An 18769-nucleotide genomic window follows, 5' to 3' on the forward strand; every position below is an offset into this window, starting at 1 on the left:
TTGGACCAAGACAGGCCACGTTAAAATTGTTATTCCTTCACACATTCTGTTTAGCATGCTAACCAGCTAGCCCTGGCCAGTCCAGACTGCTAGCTGCGTGGCCAACTGAGCTAACTAGCTAACGGCAGCTACAGTTGGCAGAAGTTAGCAGGAATCCGAACCACATGAAATACATTTTCATTTATCATTATCATTTTATTTTTAACTTTAAACACCAGCAATTTTCTTAAAAGCAATAGGTCAAATAGTCCAAAAAAACAATTATATTTAATGCTGTGAGATAAAAGTACCAGAGAGATGTCAGACTGCGGAGGCCTGTTGAGACTTATGACCTGCGGGAAATGTCTTGTTAAAAAAGGAAAAGCAGCGAAAGCAGAAATGCCTTCATGAATTCTTAAAGAGAGAAGCTCCTCAGAAGAAATTGCCTTGGTGTTTTTGAATTAAACTACCTGGCATCACTTCATCTGTGGTATGAAAAAAAAAGGGTCAGTGGGAGGAGGAGGAGGGAGAAACAGAGAAACCATTTCAGTTGGGTGAGATGTATGATGGGTAAATACAATCACAGGATGCTGCGTGGAAGCATTTACAGTATTATTATAGTGGCATTGAGTCCAAGCGTCACGTGACGCGCCAGCTATTAAGGCCTAATTCTGCTAATTCACATTCCACACAACTGACCTCCCTACGGAGACTGTACACCACCATCTGTCTGTGAATATCCAACCATAACGCATTCATGCACATTCTCCTTCAGAAAGACAGACATGGGGAAAAAGCAGAGTTGTCAGGAAGTCTGGAAGAGAGGCGTCAGAGTCTTGAGCGTCGGGAGTGTCGTCCACAGTGACATGAAGAATGACACAGAGGGGGGCCGTGATGAAATGGCCTCTAACCCGGCGCTGAGGCTTATCTGTTTTCCATCTAACTTCGCCTCACCCGCGCAAATCCAACGTAGAAGCCTTTTAGAGGGGATTTTCTGAGCAGGGCAATCTGTTGGCTTTTTTTTTTTTTTTAAAACTGTAAGAGGAAAACAGACAAGGCCAAGACCTTGTGCCCTGCAGGTCATCAGCTCTCATTATTTGTTTGGTTGCACTGTGCGAACATACAGCTGTAAGATTCCTGGCCCGGAGCACAATGAGCTTCACAAATAATTTTCAGATAGGAGCTCGGGGTCGTTTAAAGGTCACTAATCAACCCTAACTATAGAACGCTCCTGCAGTGTGTTTTAATCGGTGGAGTTGAATGTCTTTTGAGAGGGACATCTTTTTAAATCCACTCGACGTGTCCTCCTTTTTCTGAAAGGGGCAGGTACAAAGGATTACATGAAGGCTTTGGGTAGCAGAGCCAATGGACGAACGAGCACCTCTTTAACACAAACACACTCCACACGACACGCGGCAAACTGTTTTGCCTCACTGTGACTAGAAAAGCGGAGAGTGACGGGAAAGGTTGGCGACAAGAGGAGGCAGGTCACAAGGCCGATCCCAACCTGCACCATACAAAAAAACGAAAAAAAAAAAACAGTACGCACGTCAGCCCGTTTGTTTGACGTTATTCCCCAAAAATATCGCTTTCACTCTCGCCAAACCTCCCTTGGGGTTCCTCCGGAATTTGCCTTGATGTGATGGGATTAGAGCTAAGCCTTGGCCCAGCAGATGCCACAGATCATTTTGGCTCATCTCAGTTTAGAATGGAAAGTGTGCCATATCCTGAAGCACGCGAGAAAGCCTCCGCTCTACTTCGAACGAGTGACGTTCACGCTTCAGTGCCAGCTGATTCAGTTCAACTCCTTGACCAAAGAATCGAGGCTTATTTTTACTCCCCGCCTCTCGGACTGAAAGAGAATGTGATTTGGACAAAGTTTGACACAATGGAAAATGTGCTTAATTAGATTCTTGCGTAGAGTTAGATGAGAATGTTGATGCCAATGTCATATCTGCCTGTTTGATATAAGGCTATGCAGCAAGTAGTCTGTTAGCTTACCTTTACTTAACTTGCACAAAGACAGAAAACAAGAAGAAACAGCTAGCCCGGCAGAAAGGCAAATTGTAATTTCCACAATGTGTACTGGATAAAATTAGCGAGATATAATGCGTGATACCCTGAGCTTTAGAGGGGCTTGTAGGCCAGTTTTACAAAGCCAGTCCACTTGTTTCCCCTTCCAGTCTTTAATGCCAAGCTTAACTCACAGGCTAACAGCTGAAACGTTATATTTCATGGGCAGATTTGAATCTGGCGTCAGTCTTCTCATCTAATTTTTCAAAGAATCCTGGTTTTAAGAAACATCACTGCTGCTGACGACTGCATGTTTTCGTCGGCAAAGGATGGCTTATTATGGTTTCATCATCATCAGGTTTCATCAGCTACACACACACACACACACACACACACACACGTACCCTTCCTGAGTGCTGCATCATATTTGCCAAGATCGATGCAAAGTTTATATGAGGGCTTTTAGGGTAACCTTAGCTTTCTCTTTTCATAGTGAGTTGAGAGAGGAACACTATTGTGTGTGTGTGTGTGTGTGTGTGTGTGTGTGCGCGTGGGTGTGGGTAAGTCATGGTTCAGTGGACAGCCTCCTAAGTCTGGACCTTCATGGAGTAGAGGCGTGACTCACGGTTTACCCCTCTGCTGCGTGCTGTGCTGTGTAAGAGACCACATAGTGGATGGGTCCATCAATAATTCAACAAAGACAGACTTCCTCTCTCTCTCTTGCCCTCTCCCCTCGGTGTTCAGCCTGTTTCTAACCGGCTGCATCTTCCTCGTACTTCACAAACAGCCTCCATCTCTGGGCTCTCTCATGCGCCTGCCTCTCTGCCAACCCGGCCGCCCCAAACCACTTAAAACGCGCCGCTTCCAAATAAATCTGAGGCCGAGCCAAGTAATCTTTGGCTTTTAGCGGATCTCTTCTACTCTTGTAACACATCAAGTTAGCTTTCTGTTATCATGTAAGATTAGGGCTTACACAGAGTGCTAATCCTGTTCTGGACACTTTATCTCAGACGTGGGCATCGCTGAGTGAGTTGTCAAACTTGGAGGAGTCAAAAGACGTGTTTTTAAGAGGATTTTAGAAGACGGTGTTTTGACCACACAGTGGCTCAGTGGTCAGCGCTTCACTAATGCCCTGCAGCAAGAAGGGTACATGATCTCACTGACTCAGGCCCTCTTAAGTGGAGTTTTCTTCACCCAGGAGTTTACGTGGGTTTACCCTGGTTGCTTCAATTTTGTTTCACGTCTAAAGACATGCATGTTTAGGAACGCTCCAGTCAGTTTTCTCAAAGGCGCTGGCCGCGGAACTGGATTCGGTCCAATGCTTGTTATGAAATGGTTTGAAAGATTTAGTGCACTGACTTTGAATCAAGTGTGTTTTATACTATTTCTGCCAGTGTACAGTAGTTAGTTCTTCATTTACTGTGGAATGTTTCTTCGTACTTTCTACCTTTCAGCCACTGATGACTTGAAGAAGAAGAAGAGTCTTTATTTACCATGCACAATCATACGCTGAACAACGTAACAAAAGTAGTGAGCTGTATTTGAAGATATATGTAGGAATTCTGCACTGAAGTGTTTAAAAATTACTTTAAACATATTGTTGAGTTGTGTACTTACTACACTCACACTATCCCCAACTTTGCTGTCTACTAGCGGTAAGATAACGATAGCGAGCAACGGCAAACATCAAGCGTGTGTGTGTTTTTGTGTTTGAATTCAGGTCAACTCTCAGTGAATTCAGCACTCACCACAGGCTCCGGTTCTCTGTCTTCTTTCCCCCCTCTCCTCTCTGCAATGTTACATTCAAGGCGTAAAGTACATATCCCCTCCGGTCTCAGTCGGCAGTCAACTTTACACCCGACAACGGAGCTCACCTCCACAGATCACCGCTGCAGTCGGGGTGATTAAAAGGAGTGGAGATAAATCCAAAGTCTAAAGCAGTTAACATCATGCTTTAATTTATTTCTGTTAAATAAACATTTTTGCGTCCACTGTTGGGATTAAGATACTAAATGTACCATTGGTCTTTGTACATTATCTGTGAATCCATTTCAGTGTGAGAAAATATCAAGTTTCTGCAGGTTTTATTACTTTTCAATTATTGTCCGTCTGGGAGGTAGGAAATCGCTCGGGATGATGGTTTGCAGATCTAAAAAGTGAGACAGGTTTCTGGTAAAAGGGCTTAAACATGCAAATATGCTGAAACAATCTCTCCAGTACGATAAATCCAGTATGTGCTCTTTTTTCCAGTGGTTGTAACTTGAAAATATCTTCCAGGTAGGGTAAATCCAACTTTTTATTTCTTCACAAAACAGATAGTTATGGTTTTTTTTTGGTTTGTTTGATTGTTTGCTTATTTGTGATTGCACCACCCCAAAGTGAGTGTGAGCCTTAACCTTGAAAGCAAACCTTAATATGAAAGGATAAGGATGTCTGTGCAGGAGCTTTTTACTGGGATTATCGAGAGAGTTGACAGAGGTCAGTCAAGAGTTGTGATGTGTTTGCTAAGGGATTATCAAACTGTGAGGGGAAACCCTCTTTCTGTCCGTCCCCTCTTGACTGTCATCTCATGTGAAATGTGAGTGCCAGCGGGCTCCATTCCCTGCGTAAACCATTGATTCCATATGATGAAAATGCACAAGAGAGAGAAAACAGAATCCATTAAAAGATACATTAACGGGCATTATACTGCTTAGCCCGGGACCTTCAGGAAGTTGCTAATCTGGATTACAGCGTATGTAGATAATTTCATAGCACCACTTGTCAGCTGCTTCAGACTAAGTGTTTTCTCTTCGGTCCTCTCGAGTCTGCGGATGTTTTTGCTTAACTTGTGTTTTAATTCCAGGCTTTGGGTAACTTTCACAACCAACACTGGTCATTTTTAACTGTTGGGACGACCCTAACGTAAACTTGAACCTATAACCTTATAAAAAAAACAATAACTTCAGTCGTGGCTTGGTCTGTGGGTGTTTTTTTTAATCGCGACAGATGTTACTGAATGGCAGCAGTGTGTCTCCAAGATCCTCTCGCTGTTCTGCGACTACACGGTGCTGCTTGTCGCTTCAATTAATTGGTATAATGTTTGGAGAATATTACGGAATCAAAGACAGACAGAGAAAAAGAAATCGAATTGCTACTTCAGCACCATGGATTTATCGATTTTACAGCACTGTCAGGCTTCCGATCTGTGTCAGCGTCGCTGTTGGGAGCTTGGAATCGAACTTGCACAAACCTCAGTCAGATAATGAGTCTGTTTGTCAGGCAAAACTACAGAAACTCAGCTAACCACCTCTCTCTCTGCCACTGGTGTATGGAGGGATCATCATTTGGCATGTGTGAGGTATCATATACGATAATCTAGGATGCTGGTGCTATGAAAGGTATTTTGACACCGTTTTACGCCAGCGGGGTTGAAGGTTAATGGCCAGATCTGCTCAGCGAGCTGGGGCTCACACCACTTTAAAAATGTGACACACATAGAGCGTTTGCCTGCATGAGCAAATCTGACCCTATTTTTATAACGTCACAGCAGAGGACTAGATGGTTTTTTAAGCGGCAGGCTGATGTCAGGCGGCGGTCACAGAGGCTGCCATGTCAGTGGAATGTGTCACCGTGCACAACAATCACGACAGTGTGCGCCGTCATACTCGATTTGGTGCGCTTTCGGGACTGATTTAACCTGCTTTTTATTGGGATTTATTGTTTGGAAACGATTTGATCCAGGTCCACAAAAAATGATGTACTTCCTGCTCTTGCTTTGCGACTAAATTAATCCCATGTTGTCCCTTTCTTGCAAGAAAAACAGACATATTCAAAGTTGACATGTCTGTTATTGAATTTAGGTGGTACAGCTGTTCTCGGCCTTCACTTCCTTTAACCTCGGCCGCGTTGCCTCTTGATCACAACCGCGCTAATACGCGACATCAACATCTGGAGCTTCTCCCTGTTACTCGTTACTCTTCTCTGTGTATCAGCGATCTGCAGCACAGGAAATCACATTGCGTCTGCCACGACGGATCGACTGTGAGAGCAATCAGCCTCTGACTCACCCTGACACTTGAATCTAAGAGAAGAGCTTATCAGAAATCTTATTATGGGAATGCAGGCAGGCAGGCAGACAGACGGCCAGTTTCACAAGGTAATCCTGCAAATTCTGTCTCTGTTTAGTCAGCGGTTCCACGTAAAGGTGATAAAGAGGGTACTGAGCAGGTTTGTAAGTTTGCAGGCCACGTGCCTTCCTCGCCTTGTGGACTTGAGCTGAAAGACCGCAAATCTCGGAGACTGCAGGCCCACAACGTGCTTTGTTTTCCCTACGAAACATGAGGAGATCATCAGCACCTCGTTGCTTTTTTTTTGTAGAAAACACGTGACGCACAGAAAAAAAAGGGGAAATCATGAATCTCTCTTTGTCCTCTCAAGAGCTGCGGTTACGACGCGAGAGACGGCGAGAGTGACTGCTGACGACTCTCTGCGTCGTCGGTAACTAAACACCTTGTGGAAAAAAAATAACTCAAGAGTGCTCGCCGAGAGGTGAAGAGGTTGCCATGGAAACATATTCAAGAGGAGGAGAAAAAAGAAGATCTGTTCTGCCAGGATCTTAACAAAAACATCTGACTCAGCCAACATGTTTGCTAGTCAAGACGTCATCGGCACGGCTGCCGGCAGCTGAAATATACAGATACAGAGAAAAAAACAAATGATTGAGTGGTAAAAGGGTCAGTGCAGAGGTCATGGTGCATCAGATTTGAGGGACCACGAACCACTGCTCGATCTGATGTGAGAATAACACATATAGCACCCCCCCCTTGCCACAGCAAACAACGAGCCCCTTCCTCGGGCTTCCTCTGCACTTCAACCCATTAGCTTTCACGCTGCAGTCGACGGATCATTAGGCCCCTTCATCTGCTTCAATAATGCAAAAAGAGCAAAACCAAGCAAACACCGGCGCAGCCTTATCTGCCCGCCTCTCACCTCTCAACACAGCGGGAGTCAGCTAGGTAGAGAACACACCATCCCTTCCCTGACTGGCACCATGAAACACACTGTGTAAAACGACTTCCGAGGCGTGCAGCCGATGCAAAGCCCCCCCCCCGGGCAGAAGAGGAAGTGAGTGTTAGGGGCTGGCACACATCTGGCACAGTTATTACCCTTATCTTCTTTACTGCATCCTCACCGGGCAGGTGTGCTCACACGATTAGAAAACATGCACATGCATAGATGCAAGATTCACAGGAGTGATGCTGTGACGTCTTGTCGGTCACCAGCCATTGCTGCAGTTGTCTGCCAGAAAAAATATGTGTCTGACATCACCAGCAGGGATTCCTGATGACAAGTGGCAGGTATAGTGGCGGACAGGGGTTAGGGGCTTTGTGATTCGACAACCCCTCCGCTGTTCGAGCTCACGGGCCCCGCCCATTTCCAGGAGGAGATAGCCAATGGCGGGACGCATTTCGACCACACGCCCGTACGGAGCAGACCAATGGGAGCGCAGCTGCTTCGGCTGCTCCGTCACAGTGCGCACATGTGACCACTGAAGGCGCTTAGTGCTATTTAAACATCATCGATTGGGTGCTGAAGTGGACAGCTCCCCCACCCACCCACCCATCCATCCCCACGTACAGATAAACAAAAGCCGAACAAAAACACAATGGCTCCTTTGGCTCCCTGTTCCGGACGCTTTTGACGCCGTTCGTCTCTTTTTTTAAACTCCCTTTTACAGATCTCCATCTCTCCCATCCGCGCGTCATCTCTGACCGCTGACGGACTTGTTTTCTGGCTCGGAGGGGGGGGGGGAAAAAGCCTCTCTCCACTCTCCTCTCTCCAGAAGCTGCTGCACCCCGACCGGATGACACCTGTGGCTGAATCTGGATGTTAATCTCGTAGCCTACATAAAAAAAAAAAAAAAGAAAAGAAAAAACAAAAGTGGGGTGGGTGGGTGGGGGGAGAGAGCGGTTGGATTGTTTCACATCCAGTCAGCCTCCGCGCTCTGCAGGAGAGGAGCTCCGGCGCTGTCTGATCCCGAGCCTGGAAGCGCAAAGGTATTGCCCAAAGCCATTTACGGTCGCATTAATTTTCTAAGCCGCTCTCAGTGGCTGCTTGCAGACAGGAAGGAGCATGGATAGAGAGGAATTTGCACTCACTAGTGCGTTGAGGGGATTTGCAGAGGTGGGGGTGAGCTCCTGTGGAAACTAAACTAAAGGACAGTGGCTGAGGCGCCGTCACTGACAGCTCGCCATTTCTCTCCAGGCTTCCCTTTTGTTTTATCATTTCATATTTTCTTTTTCTTTTGACGGGGAGATCGATTGTTTTGCCAAGCAGCCATGGGGAAAGACGAGTGCAAAACAATGCTGGACGCTTTGAACAAAGTGACCGCCTGCTACAGGCACCTGGTGATCGCTCTGGGAAGCACCTCGGACTCGCAGAACCTGCGAGAGGAGCTGAAGAGGACCCGCAAAAAGGCCCAGGAGCTGGCCGTGGCCAACAGGACTAAACTGACCTCTCTGCTCAAAGACAAGAGCATCAGCAAGGAGGACCGGGCCGAGTACGAGCGCCTATGGGTGCTGTTCTCGAGCAGCATGGAGCTCCTGGAGGTGGACATGAAGAGGTCCCTGGAGATAGGGCAGGATTTCCCCCTCAAGGTGCCGACGAGACACCTCATCCAGACGGGCATGACCGGCAGCACCACCACCGTGGCGGCCCGGGCCATGAGCGTGCAGAACATGAAGTACGAGGCGGACAGCAACATCGACACGGCCGACCTGCGGGACCTGCAGTCCGAGATCTCCCAGGTGACCCAGATGATGGAGGAGATGGAGATGAAGGTGCAGGTGGCGCCGTGGGCCGTGGAGGCGAAGCAGGAGGCGGGCGCGGAGCTCAAGTCCAACATGAGCGTGGGGAACTCCTCGGTCGGCGTCATCTCCATCTGCGAGGAGGAGCCCAAGGAGGAGGAAGGAGGCGGCGGCAACAGGGACGCCGGCTTCGCCTCCATCTGCGCCGTGCTCGTCTTCTTAGTCATCATCACCGTCGCTGTGGTTCTGGGATACCTGGTCATCAACATGTCCTGAACTGTCTAACCAGCAGCAACAGCAGCAGCCCACCCTGATGGACACCCTCCCCGCGCGGCAGCCCAACCGGAGCGCGCCCCGGTGGCTTCAGAGCCGGCGGAGAACTGTGGGCACGAGGGGCTGAAAAATTGCGGACACACGAAAGTTATTCATTTTTCTCGGATTTTGTGAATGTATTCGGTGGAGTTGAAGGGAGTTGCACTAGATTTAAAAACAAAACAAAAACAAAAGTAAAAAAAAAAAAAAAAAAAAAAAAAAGTACATATAGGCCAGTGTGCGTGAGAATGGACGTTAGCCAAGTGTTAATGAGAGGCCAAGGGGGGTTTGTTGTGGTATTTTTGGAAGAGTGGGGGAGAAAAAAGGAAAAAAGGAAAAAAAAAAAAAAAAAAAAGTCATGAAATTACGTGACAGTGTCTGGCCATCAGGATGATACAAGCAACACGTAATCCAAGTGGATTAGTGGAAAAGCTCAAGCGTAAATGTAGCCTACACTTAAGTATTCCCCCTGATGTTCTGCTGATTGATGCTTTCAGTTTATGAATTTCAATCCAGCACAGTCAGATGTGCTCCAGGAAAGCGAGCAAGGGGGGGGGGTACACTCCGCAGTATAGTGACAGAAGTATAGGGTCCTGTTATATTGGGGGGGAGAGAGAGAGAAATAGAGCCAGTGTTGCAGTTTAAAAGCTCTTCACCTCACACAGGTTGGATGTGATCCAACCTGCACTGTTCCACACTCCACTTAGCACAGTTTTTAATATCAGAATCTGCACAGACAGCTTGTAGAAGGCCTGCATCTTTACTTCATCGCATTGAATCACAGTGTGCTTCATGGGAGCCTTGGGACCTGAGAGACTGTCCACAGTCTTTTCTTGTTTGTTTCTTTTTTTTTTTTTTTTCTTTTTCTTTTTATCAGTGCACCCTTTCACTGTAAGCTTGTTCATGTTCCTTTTCAGGGTTTTTTCTTTTCTTTCTTTTTTTTTTGTTGCAAACAGTGTTGAATGTATGCATCGCAACGTGTGAATAGAGGGGTTTATACAGACGGCTGTGTCAGATAATGTACATACATAAGTATATTTATTATAATAAAATTTTGCAACACACTTGAGAACGGGCTTGCGCTTTGCAGAAGTAGCTCCAAGCTTTTTTGTTGTTGTTGTTGTTGTTGTTGCACGGATTGATGAATGCAACGCAAGGCCTGTGAGTTAAAGCTAATGGTTTCAGATGAGAGCAGATAGTAATGTGCTTGACATACATACAGTACGTCAGATGTACACAGAGGATTGTGTTTTTTTTTTTTGTAGCAGAGGATTATTGACTTGCACGTAAGCACCTTGGTGTTAAAATAGTGGTCGGGTTGAAAATGGAAACAAGACTAGCACAGATGCCTTTAACTCCCTAATGGTTTTAGTTTTAAGAGTCTTTGAAGGTATTTCTGGAACAGCACATACTGTAGGTGAGCTGAAAGCTGTAAGAGCCAAAGCCTCACCGGTGGCAGGGACTCCATGGTTGGACGGCTGTCCTGGGTCATGCAGGGTTTCATAAAGTATGACATCTCTATCTACGAACCTTGACGGAGAGTTGCTCGTTTGCAAGAGTGTGGCTGCTTTTAACTGAGAAAATCCATGTGTGATTGCATGATATAGGATGCAAGAAAAGCAAATGATTGTGCTCTGCGTTGGACGACCACAGGCTTAGAAAGACTGACCTTAAAAAAAAGAAGAACAAAAAAGAAATGCAGTTTCAGTGGGCAGGTAATTTAGTGTGCCAAAAATATAAGTGTCACTTTGATTCACGTCACTTTACTCCCACCTTCCCTTCACCTGATGACAACCGCGAGGATCCTTTGGGTGACTTCTTTTCACAGTAATTGAAGAGTAAAGCTCATGGAACATGTTTAAAACTCTGTTCCAAAATAACTGTTAATGTTCAAACTTCTACACTTAATTTCTTCCCCAAAACTGTATGATTTATTTGACACAAATCCCCCTGTGGGTGCAGCATAGCCTCAATTTGATGTAAACTGGATAAGATAAGATAAGATAAGATAAGACTTTTCATGTTCCAATGAGGTCATACATAGTGTTTGCTTCTGTAGCTCTCAGGGACCAGCAGCAATAGAGGACTCGATAAAAAAAACCCAGTACATTCTCCATAATTTATACAGTTTATGGCTCCTTATTGTGAAGGAATTCATGAAAAAGAACAGCGCTGCTTGACTATTTACAAGGTCTGCACCAGGAGCTGAATTAAAAAGCAGACTGAGAAAGAGAAGATGTTCTGTGGAAATCTGTCGAGGTGAAAATGTGGAAGTGAGATTGAAACGATAGTACAAAAGAGCTTATCGTGCTGCTGACAAATACTCCTCAAAGAAGTCTTAAACTATCAGTGCTGAGATGTTACTGTAAGATGCTTCTGCAGTTGGACAGAGCGATCTCAGTAGGACGAATATGCAACCAAGTCCGCGATCATCGAAAACGTCAGCAGCTCTTAGAATCATTTTTGCACAAATGCTGAGTTATTTTCTCCGACGTGAGACCTAATGAAAAAAAAAGTGTGCTGCAGCTGCTCAGAGCTCGATGGTTGCACGTCAGATGAGCTCAAAATCGACTCTGAACGACCACCCCCCTCCACTCCTCGAGGAGGTTAGCCAGTAATTGTATGCAGCAAATAGACCGCTGGCATTTAAAGACCATCCGGTTGCCAGTCGTTGCAAGCTGCTGGTTTGTATGGACCTAAAAGGATCAAATTAAATTACAGTCACCTCCTTTTAAGAACTCCTTGCGGGAGTAATGGATGTGCAGCAACATTATATTTCTTCCTATCTTAGTGTAAAATATTCAAGTTGAGATAGCAGTCACTTGGGACATTAAATGTGCATTCAGCAGGCTACTTGAATGCCTTTTTCCTGTTTCCCACTGTGTTTTTAACTCTGACTGCAGTCTGTCTGCGTCTTCTTCAGCCCCTGGAGGTTAGGAACATTAATAGAACGCCGTGAAAGTAAAACGCTGAAAACGCAAAAGAGAACTCGACTCCCTAAAAGCACGGAGGCCACTGAGCCGTGCGCATTTTTTTGGGCAGGACTTTGATGCGTGAAAAAAAGAGGAACTAAAACATCAGTGGCGTGCCGCGCTCACACCCGATTCACATCGCAGGCTTTTCTGACATCTTGTTTCTCCTTGTTGTCATCTCACAGAGGCGCCGAGCTCTCTGCTAACAATGAGTCATGAAACCTCTCGAGAATTCACGACAGACTTACATTGTCATGCGGAGATTCCAAAAATATGAGGGCGATTAATTAAACATGGGGAGGTAAAAAGGAAGAGGGTTTAAAATAGTGGACGAGGTGGAGACTCCTGAAAAAAACGCTGCACTTTCCTCCAAGAGATGGGGGAATGTTCACGCACAAAGTCTACCTCGGTGCAACTTTGAGACTGTAAAAAAAGGATTTTTTTTTTTGCTGCAATGTCTGTTACGTAAGCTGCTCCTCAAAATAGCCCCGGCATCAAAGTTTTAGAGCATGTGCTTCATTAGGTATAAAGACTGACCCCCTCACAGGTGAGTAAGTCCACTCCCTCTACTCGCTGTTTGGAGGTGTTTTTTTTTAAATTTATTAGAATGTATGCATGACAGAGCCATTTATCTGCCTCACTCCATCTCTCGGAAAAACCCCATAAGCCACACAGAAGACTGGTTCACAGGGAGGCGAGCCGCAGCTCTGGCAGAGACAGACCGCTGCATCATCGCCTCATCTGGACGAAGATGGTGGGTTTCCAAGGCTGTGAGTTGCCATAGAAACCCTCAACGGACTATCCAGCGCAAACAGCACAGGAGGTTGAGCGGCGTTATCTCGACTCACCCCCTTTCTGCCACACCGCCATCCCACACACAGAGCACACGAAGCAGAAGGAGATGTGTGGTGTGAGGACAGAAGGTGGTGGTGGTGGTGGTGGTGTCGGGGGGGAGCAAAGCTCAGAATCCTCCTCCAGGCTGGCAGCTGACATGTGTCAAAAAAGATGGAAACTAGACTGAGTGGGGCTCTCCTGTTCTGTCATCAAGCTGAGATCAGGTCAGAGGGACTTGACGGTACCTTGCCTGGCTAAAACAGGAGCAACGTTATAATACACACACACAAGATCAATAGATGCGATCACTCTATATATGGATGTGAGCATCTAAAGTGTAAAACGATGAGGAATGATGGCCAGAAATTAGACTCATTAAATATGTAATTTGTTTGTTTTTAAAAGATGAAGCTGTTTTAAGAAATGATTTAGATTTTCACAGTTGAAGATGAACGCTGACCAGTTTGCATTACACTGGATCTACTTGATTGTCTTAAAGGTCTAGTGTGTTGAATTTAGGGGGACCTATCAGAAATGTAATATTTATAATTATGTCGTCATTAGGGAATAATTTGTTCCCTCAGAGTAAGCTTTTAATATCTACAGAGTGAGCAGGTCGTCGTCCATGGAGTGTTGCTTTTGTTTTTTATGGTACCAGCATGCCGGTCTTACTAATGATCATTTCTCCACATTGAGCGATTAAAAATCAAAGTAAATAACCAGGATATAGAGGTACATCCTCATTGTGTGTTTTAAACTGGAGCACAAGACTAATCCAAGTGATTACAAGTAAGCATAATGCTACACAGGGAAATGTCCATTGTGTTCACTCTGTAGAATCTGGCCATGATAAATACCATGCCCAGCTGCTGACCTGTCCAAAAAAAATACCCGCCCACACCAACAGAACGCAAACGCAGGCTGTGAAGTGTACGCAAAAGCAACAGCTAGTGATATAACCTCAATCGTGAGGCCACGTTGGCCAATAAGAACAACACAAGCCAAAAAATCCCTGTTTCTGAATATTTTCCCCCCGGGAGAAGTTTTCCAAAGGCTCCATTTTCAGTAAACTTGAAGCAGTTTGAGACTGCATCTGTAAAAAGAGCCAATTAATAATGAATAAAATTGATCCTTTCAATAATTAATTCATCCATAAATGTCAGACACAGGGTAAGAACCATATGACAGGGATGATTTTTCACGAGTTATCAGTTTGCCACGAAGGACACCGCTGCGAGCAGGGAAGTCACCCAAAGGAGTAAGGATGGAGGCCCTGCAGAGCCTGCACCACCGACATACGCACTCCAACTGAGAGGGACTCTCAGTTGGAGTGCAATCATAACACACACACACAAACACACACAAACACACACACACACCCCATTTAGCTGCAGGTGTTGTCTCACTATCCTTTTAATATATTTAGTACTCAGCCTGTTACTATGGTTACTTACAAGCTAAATTTGGTCAAAATAAAATGGTTACTGCAGTATTTTCTTTATAGTGCGGAGCAAAACAAAATTCAAAGACAAGGTCCAGCCAGTACGTATAAAACAATTTGATATTTATTTCCACATAGAACTCACTTCTTAATAGTGCTGCTCATAATTGACAAAATAAACTATCATAAAAAGTCAGATTTAAAGTCAAATTTTTAATCAGTTATATGTTTTAAGAAACAATCTCCTTTAATCAAACGAAACTCAGCAGCCGACACCAAAACAAAGTGCCTGAACCTCTTCAAGTCTGACGGACCTCCTTCTGTGGCCTCCTCACTTCACACATGTTGCAAACACAGATGCAGCGCTAAATAAAACCTGGAAAACTTTAAGTCCTGTGTACAATAAGGCCATTGGCATTTACTGCACATTTGTTCATTATATTAAAAAACAAAGAAGCGATGCTGGTAGAGACACAGATCTCTAAATTGGATGGCAGTGACTGTCACATTAAAGTCTCAAAGCAAAAAAAAAATTACGTAAAATAAATCTTAACAGGCATTATTAAAGTCATGTTCAGATGAGGCGTTTTTCACTATGCCTTTGCCACTGAGTACATTTTGACATGTTACAGTGGGAAAATCAAAAGTGTAAATGATCAAATATATGATGGCTGAATTCCAGTTAGTTACGTCCTGATGTTATGCACACTAGCTCATGGTTACACTGTCATGGCTAATGCCCTGGACACACCATGATGAGTCCACACGACTGGCCAGCGTTGTGTTTCACAAGATAAAAATGGTTTGCAGACAGTTAGGGGACTAGAGTTAAGTGGCACAAATATGTCTTTTTAAACAAAATAAACTATGTGAACTTCTTGTCCTGTTAGCGGCTGACAGGACCTGCTAATGGGACAAGTTTGCTAACTGACTGCTAGCACGCTTGTAAGTGCTGAGAGCTTTATTCTCTATCTTCAAACCCCTTTCATTGAACAAAATGGTGTGAGAGAAAAGCTGCAGGAGTGACTGACTGGCCGGCCCAACCTGATTTTCCTGGATGAGGACATTTCAGTTTGCGGCATGACTGTTGCTCTAGTGTGACACCACACAAGTAGAACAGAGCCACTGTAAATGCTATCAGTACCATCTGCGCTTCCCCTATGATGACGATTCAAAATGTCTGCCAGTGCTGCACGTTATGGTCAAAAAGTGACGGTCTCTGCCAAACAAACATGTTTTATTATAACTGTAGAACAAGATTTGTAGGTCAGAGCATCTCTGCAGCACTACAACATTTCATTAAAACACTGTTTTGAGACACATTTCCTTTATAAAACAATTGCAGTTCTTTGCGATTTTGAATATTGCACTTAGTCGTATTGCGATTTCGATTAATTGTGCAGCCACAAACAGAGGCATTATGGGGCAAGTCAAAGCTGACTGTTTGAGTCAGCTTTGCTCTCTAAGGCTTGTCCCACGACAGGGAGCACATGGTTGTACTTGGGCGTTATGGTGACCTGTAGACTTAAACTGTACGGATCTTGGATCACCATGCGGTGCAGTCCAGAATGCTGATGATGCTCCTGCGGAGGGTCTGTGCTCTTATCTGTCTCAGCCTCACCTGAAGTGTCCAATGGGTAAAGTTTGTCACCTGGGAAAGACAGCAACAGAAAAAAGCAGACAGACATAGTTAATTTATCATAAGCCCTCATGTAACTGTTTCATTTGGAAACTTCTCCTCATACGCAAGAAAATGAGTAACATGGGTAACATGACGGTCATGGAAGCAGGTGTTCTTTCAGCCGTGTTTCACTAACTATATATTTTACTAAATGGACAATCTGCTCGGCTTCACTGCAGGTTTGGATGTGGAATAGACGAGACAGATGATCAGCACCTGGCAGCAGCGATATGTAGTGTGGATCATTTATGACGACGGGCACCCAGTGCTCGCAGCCCTCCATGGCGCGCCGGCTGGAGAAGTTGTGGAGGTCGTTCAGCAGGGGGAAGCGGCACATGCGGCTGAGCTCGTAGAACTGTGGAGGGGCGATCCACAACTCCCGTGCCTGGTAGCTCTGAAGGACCTCAGAGGGCGTGGACCACTGAAACAGTAATTTGGGATAGCGCCTGTCAGTTTTAATTTCAAGGAATGATTTATGTTTGAACTGTGCTTTACTTGGATTATCCACAACACTAGTTGTGTCAACCTAATCTGCACTCCTTGTACTGGACAGTCGTTAATCTTTAACAAGATTTGTTTGTCAGCTCACTTACTTATGTCCCTTTTTAAAACTTTTTCAACGACCTTTGAGTCCCTTTAATAATTAGTATGACTGTTACTGTTAGTATAACTAACAATAACATCCATTATGGATTTGATCCATTAATCAATTCACAGTTTTTTCTGTAAGATGTTTGATAATAGAAATAAATCGAAGGAGACATTTTCACATGGCTGTTAAAATGGATATCACATTCGATACAAGATATTTGGGAGTTCAAAATGTGATAGTGATATAATATAGTTAGTAGAACTCTTGTAGGCTAAAACAAACATGTAAAACAAACAATTTCTATCTGATCCCTTTGAATGTTTCCAAAGCGTGTGATCGATGGATGCTGAAGTTTTAAAGATGAAACACTGTCATTGCTCTCTGGTAAACAAACGATATCGTGGAAACACTGTCTCTAAATTTAAATGTCTTTTTTACTTATAAGCTGATAGATGTATCCAAAATAAAACAATACTGATTGTTGTATCAGTCTGGCTTTTGTGAAATATAAGAAAACCTCTGCTCAACCCAAAAAAAACCCCTCTGTTGTTATTCCTTATGTAAAACAGACTCAAACAGATTGTTGTGGTTTCGTATTTTTGTTGACTGATATTTATGGTAATAATAATAAATAATTAATACTGGGATATATTTCTGAGACCGTTGGAAGATATCATGCTATTACATAACAGAAAGCAGATCTGTTATCATGCTTGACAGGTTATAAGTGGAGAATATTTAGAAACAGGAATTGTTTTGCACCTTTAAAAGGAAAAAAGTGACTGATTAATCAATCAATCAATCAATCATTCAATCACCAGAGTGGTTTATTATACTTCTACTGACTGATTAATGAATGAGTTTTTTTCTGCTCTAGTGATCTCATCTGTTTTCTTACTGCACACTTACTTGTCCATTTACTTTATTGAGAGTTTCTGAGTGTGCTGTAGGAACACATCGATTGATTGATTGATCACCTGAAAGCGCACTATCTCCCTCTCGTCCTGCAGGGTGTGAGGGATCTCCTGCAGGCAGCAGATGAAGAAGGCTGTGTCAAACCTCGTCACACCGTATCGACCTTTGGGAGTCAGCCAGTTGCCCCACTCGTGTAAAGCCCAGATGTTGGGCAACACCTCCAGCTCTCTGCACATCCTGATGAAGTTGGAGGGGCTCTGGTTCACCAGAGTCCTCCACCTGGTGATTTCACTGCTGCACAGATCGTTTACTGTGCTGTGTGGCACTTTATCGTCTTTGATGCTTTCCAACAAGCCTTCCTCCACCTGCTTGGACACCACCAGCAGCACTCCAGACTCCTCGAACGTCTCCCTCAGCGCGCAGATCCGGAAGGCGACCTCCCCCGGGATAGGAGAGCCCAGCTTCAGCCGGTCTGTGGCGAAGATGGGAGGTCTGCTCTCCACCGGCTGCTTCACACCTTTCAACCCGAAGCTGGGAGAGTTGGTGAAAGACTTGAAGATGTCCAGCCACTCACTGGAGAAGTCCGAGGCGTCCACCATGCCGCCAGGGAACACGTACGCGTTGGGCATGAAGCCACTTTTACTGCTTCGTTTGAGCAGTAACACGTCGTAATCGAAGCAGGAGCTTTGCGGCAGGTGTGAGCGCCCATGGCTGCTGGCCAGCGGTGCACCTGGAGCGGCGGACAGCGGTGTCCTTGACGACAGGCTGTCCGCGCCGAGCCTGTGGCCGGCGGCTAAGATGAGCGTGGCCGCCTCCTTCCAGTGCTTCAGCGTGGTGTTCATCCTACAGCTACACGCAGACGTGGTGTTTGTCTGCTTTTTTTTAAATGAATTTTCACTCAGTGTTTCTTTAAGTTACACTCACAGGTTGCTCTACCGGGCTGCCTCGCGACATTTGTTTTTGGTGGAAGTGACGTGTGTTCAGGAAGGGCACGAGCACAGCTGACACGAGCTGCTACCGCCACCTACAGGCTGAATGACCCACAGGCCACAAGTGTGTTTTATTATGTTTCCTAAAAAAAATAAAATAATCGATTAATGATTAATGATTGATTATTCAGTCTATCGATTTTTACTTTTAAAAATGCAAAAACAACTCTTTTTTTTATAAATAATCTCCACTTATAAACTGTCAATCGTGTTGTAATGTTTAATCAGTCTAATAGATGATGCAAAATCAAAC

At 44.8% G+C, this 18769-nt stretch overlaps 2 protein-coding genes across 2 annotated transcripts; one reads left to right on the forward strand and one right to left on the reverse strand.

Moving 5' to 3' along the window:
* The first annotated feature begins 7934 nt into the window (after positions 1-7934).
* On the forward strand, positions 7935-9970 carry LOC115580756 (regulator of G-protein signaling 9-binding protein). Its single transcript, XM_030415381.1, has one exon. It carries the CDS (start codon positions 8313-8315, stop codon positions 9054-9056), a length of 744 nt encoding a protein of 247 aa, XP_030271241.1. The 5' UTR covers positions 7935-8312; the 3' UTR covers positions 9057-9970.
* A 4475-nt stretch (positions 9971-14445) lies between these two features.
* Positions 14446-18520, reverse strand: nudt19 (nudix (nucleoside diphosphate linked moiety X)-type motif 19). Its single transcript, XM_030415380.1, has 3 exons — positions 17590-18520; positions 16237-16441; positions 14446-15990 (listed from the first exon to the last, which is right to left on the reverse strand). The coding sequence occupies exons 1-3, from the start codon at positions 18367-18369 to the stop codon at positions 15770-15772; spliced, it is 1206 nt and encodes a 401-aa protein (XP_030271240.1). The 5' UTR covers positions 18370-18520; the 3' UTR covers positions 14446-15769.
* Positions 18521-18769: the final 249 nt, after the last annotated feature.

Source organism: Sparus aurata, chromosome 4, assembly GCF_900880675.1.
Source record: "Sparus aurata chromosome 4, fSpaAur1.1, whole genome shotgun sequence".
Taxonomy (NCBI): domain Eukaryota; kingdom Metazoa; phylum Chordata; class Actinopteri; order Spariformes; family Sparidae; genus Sparus; species Sparus aurata.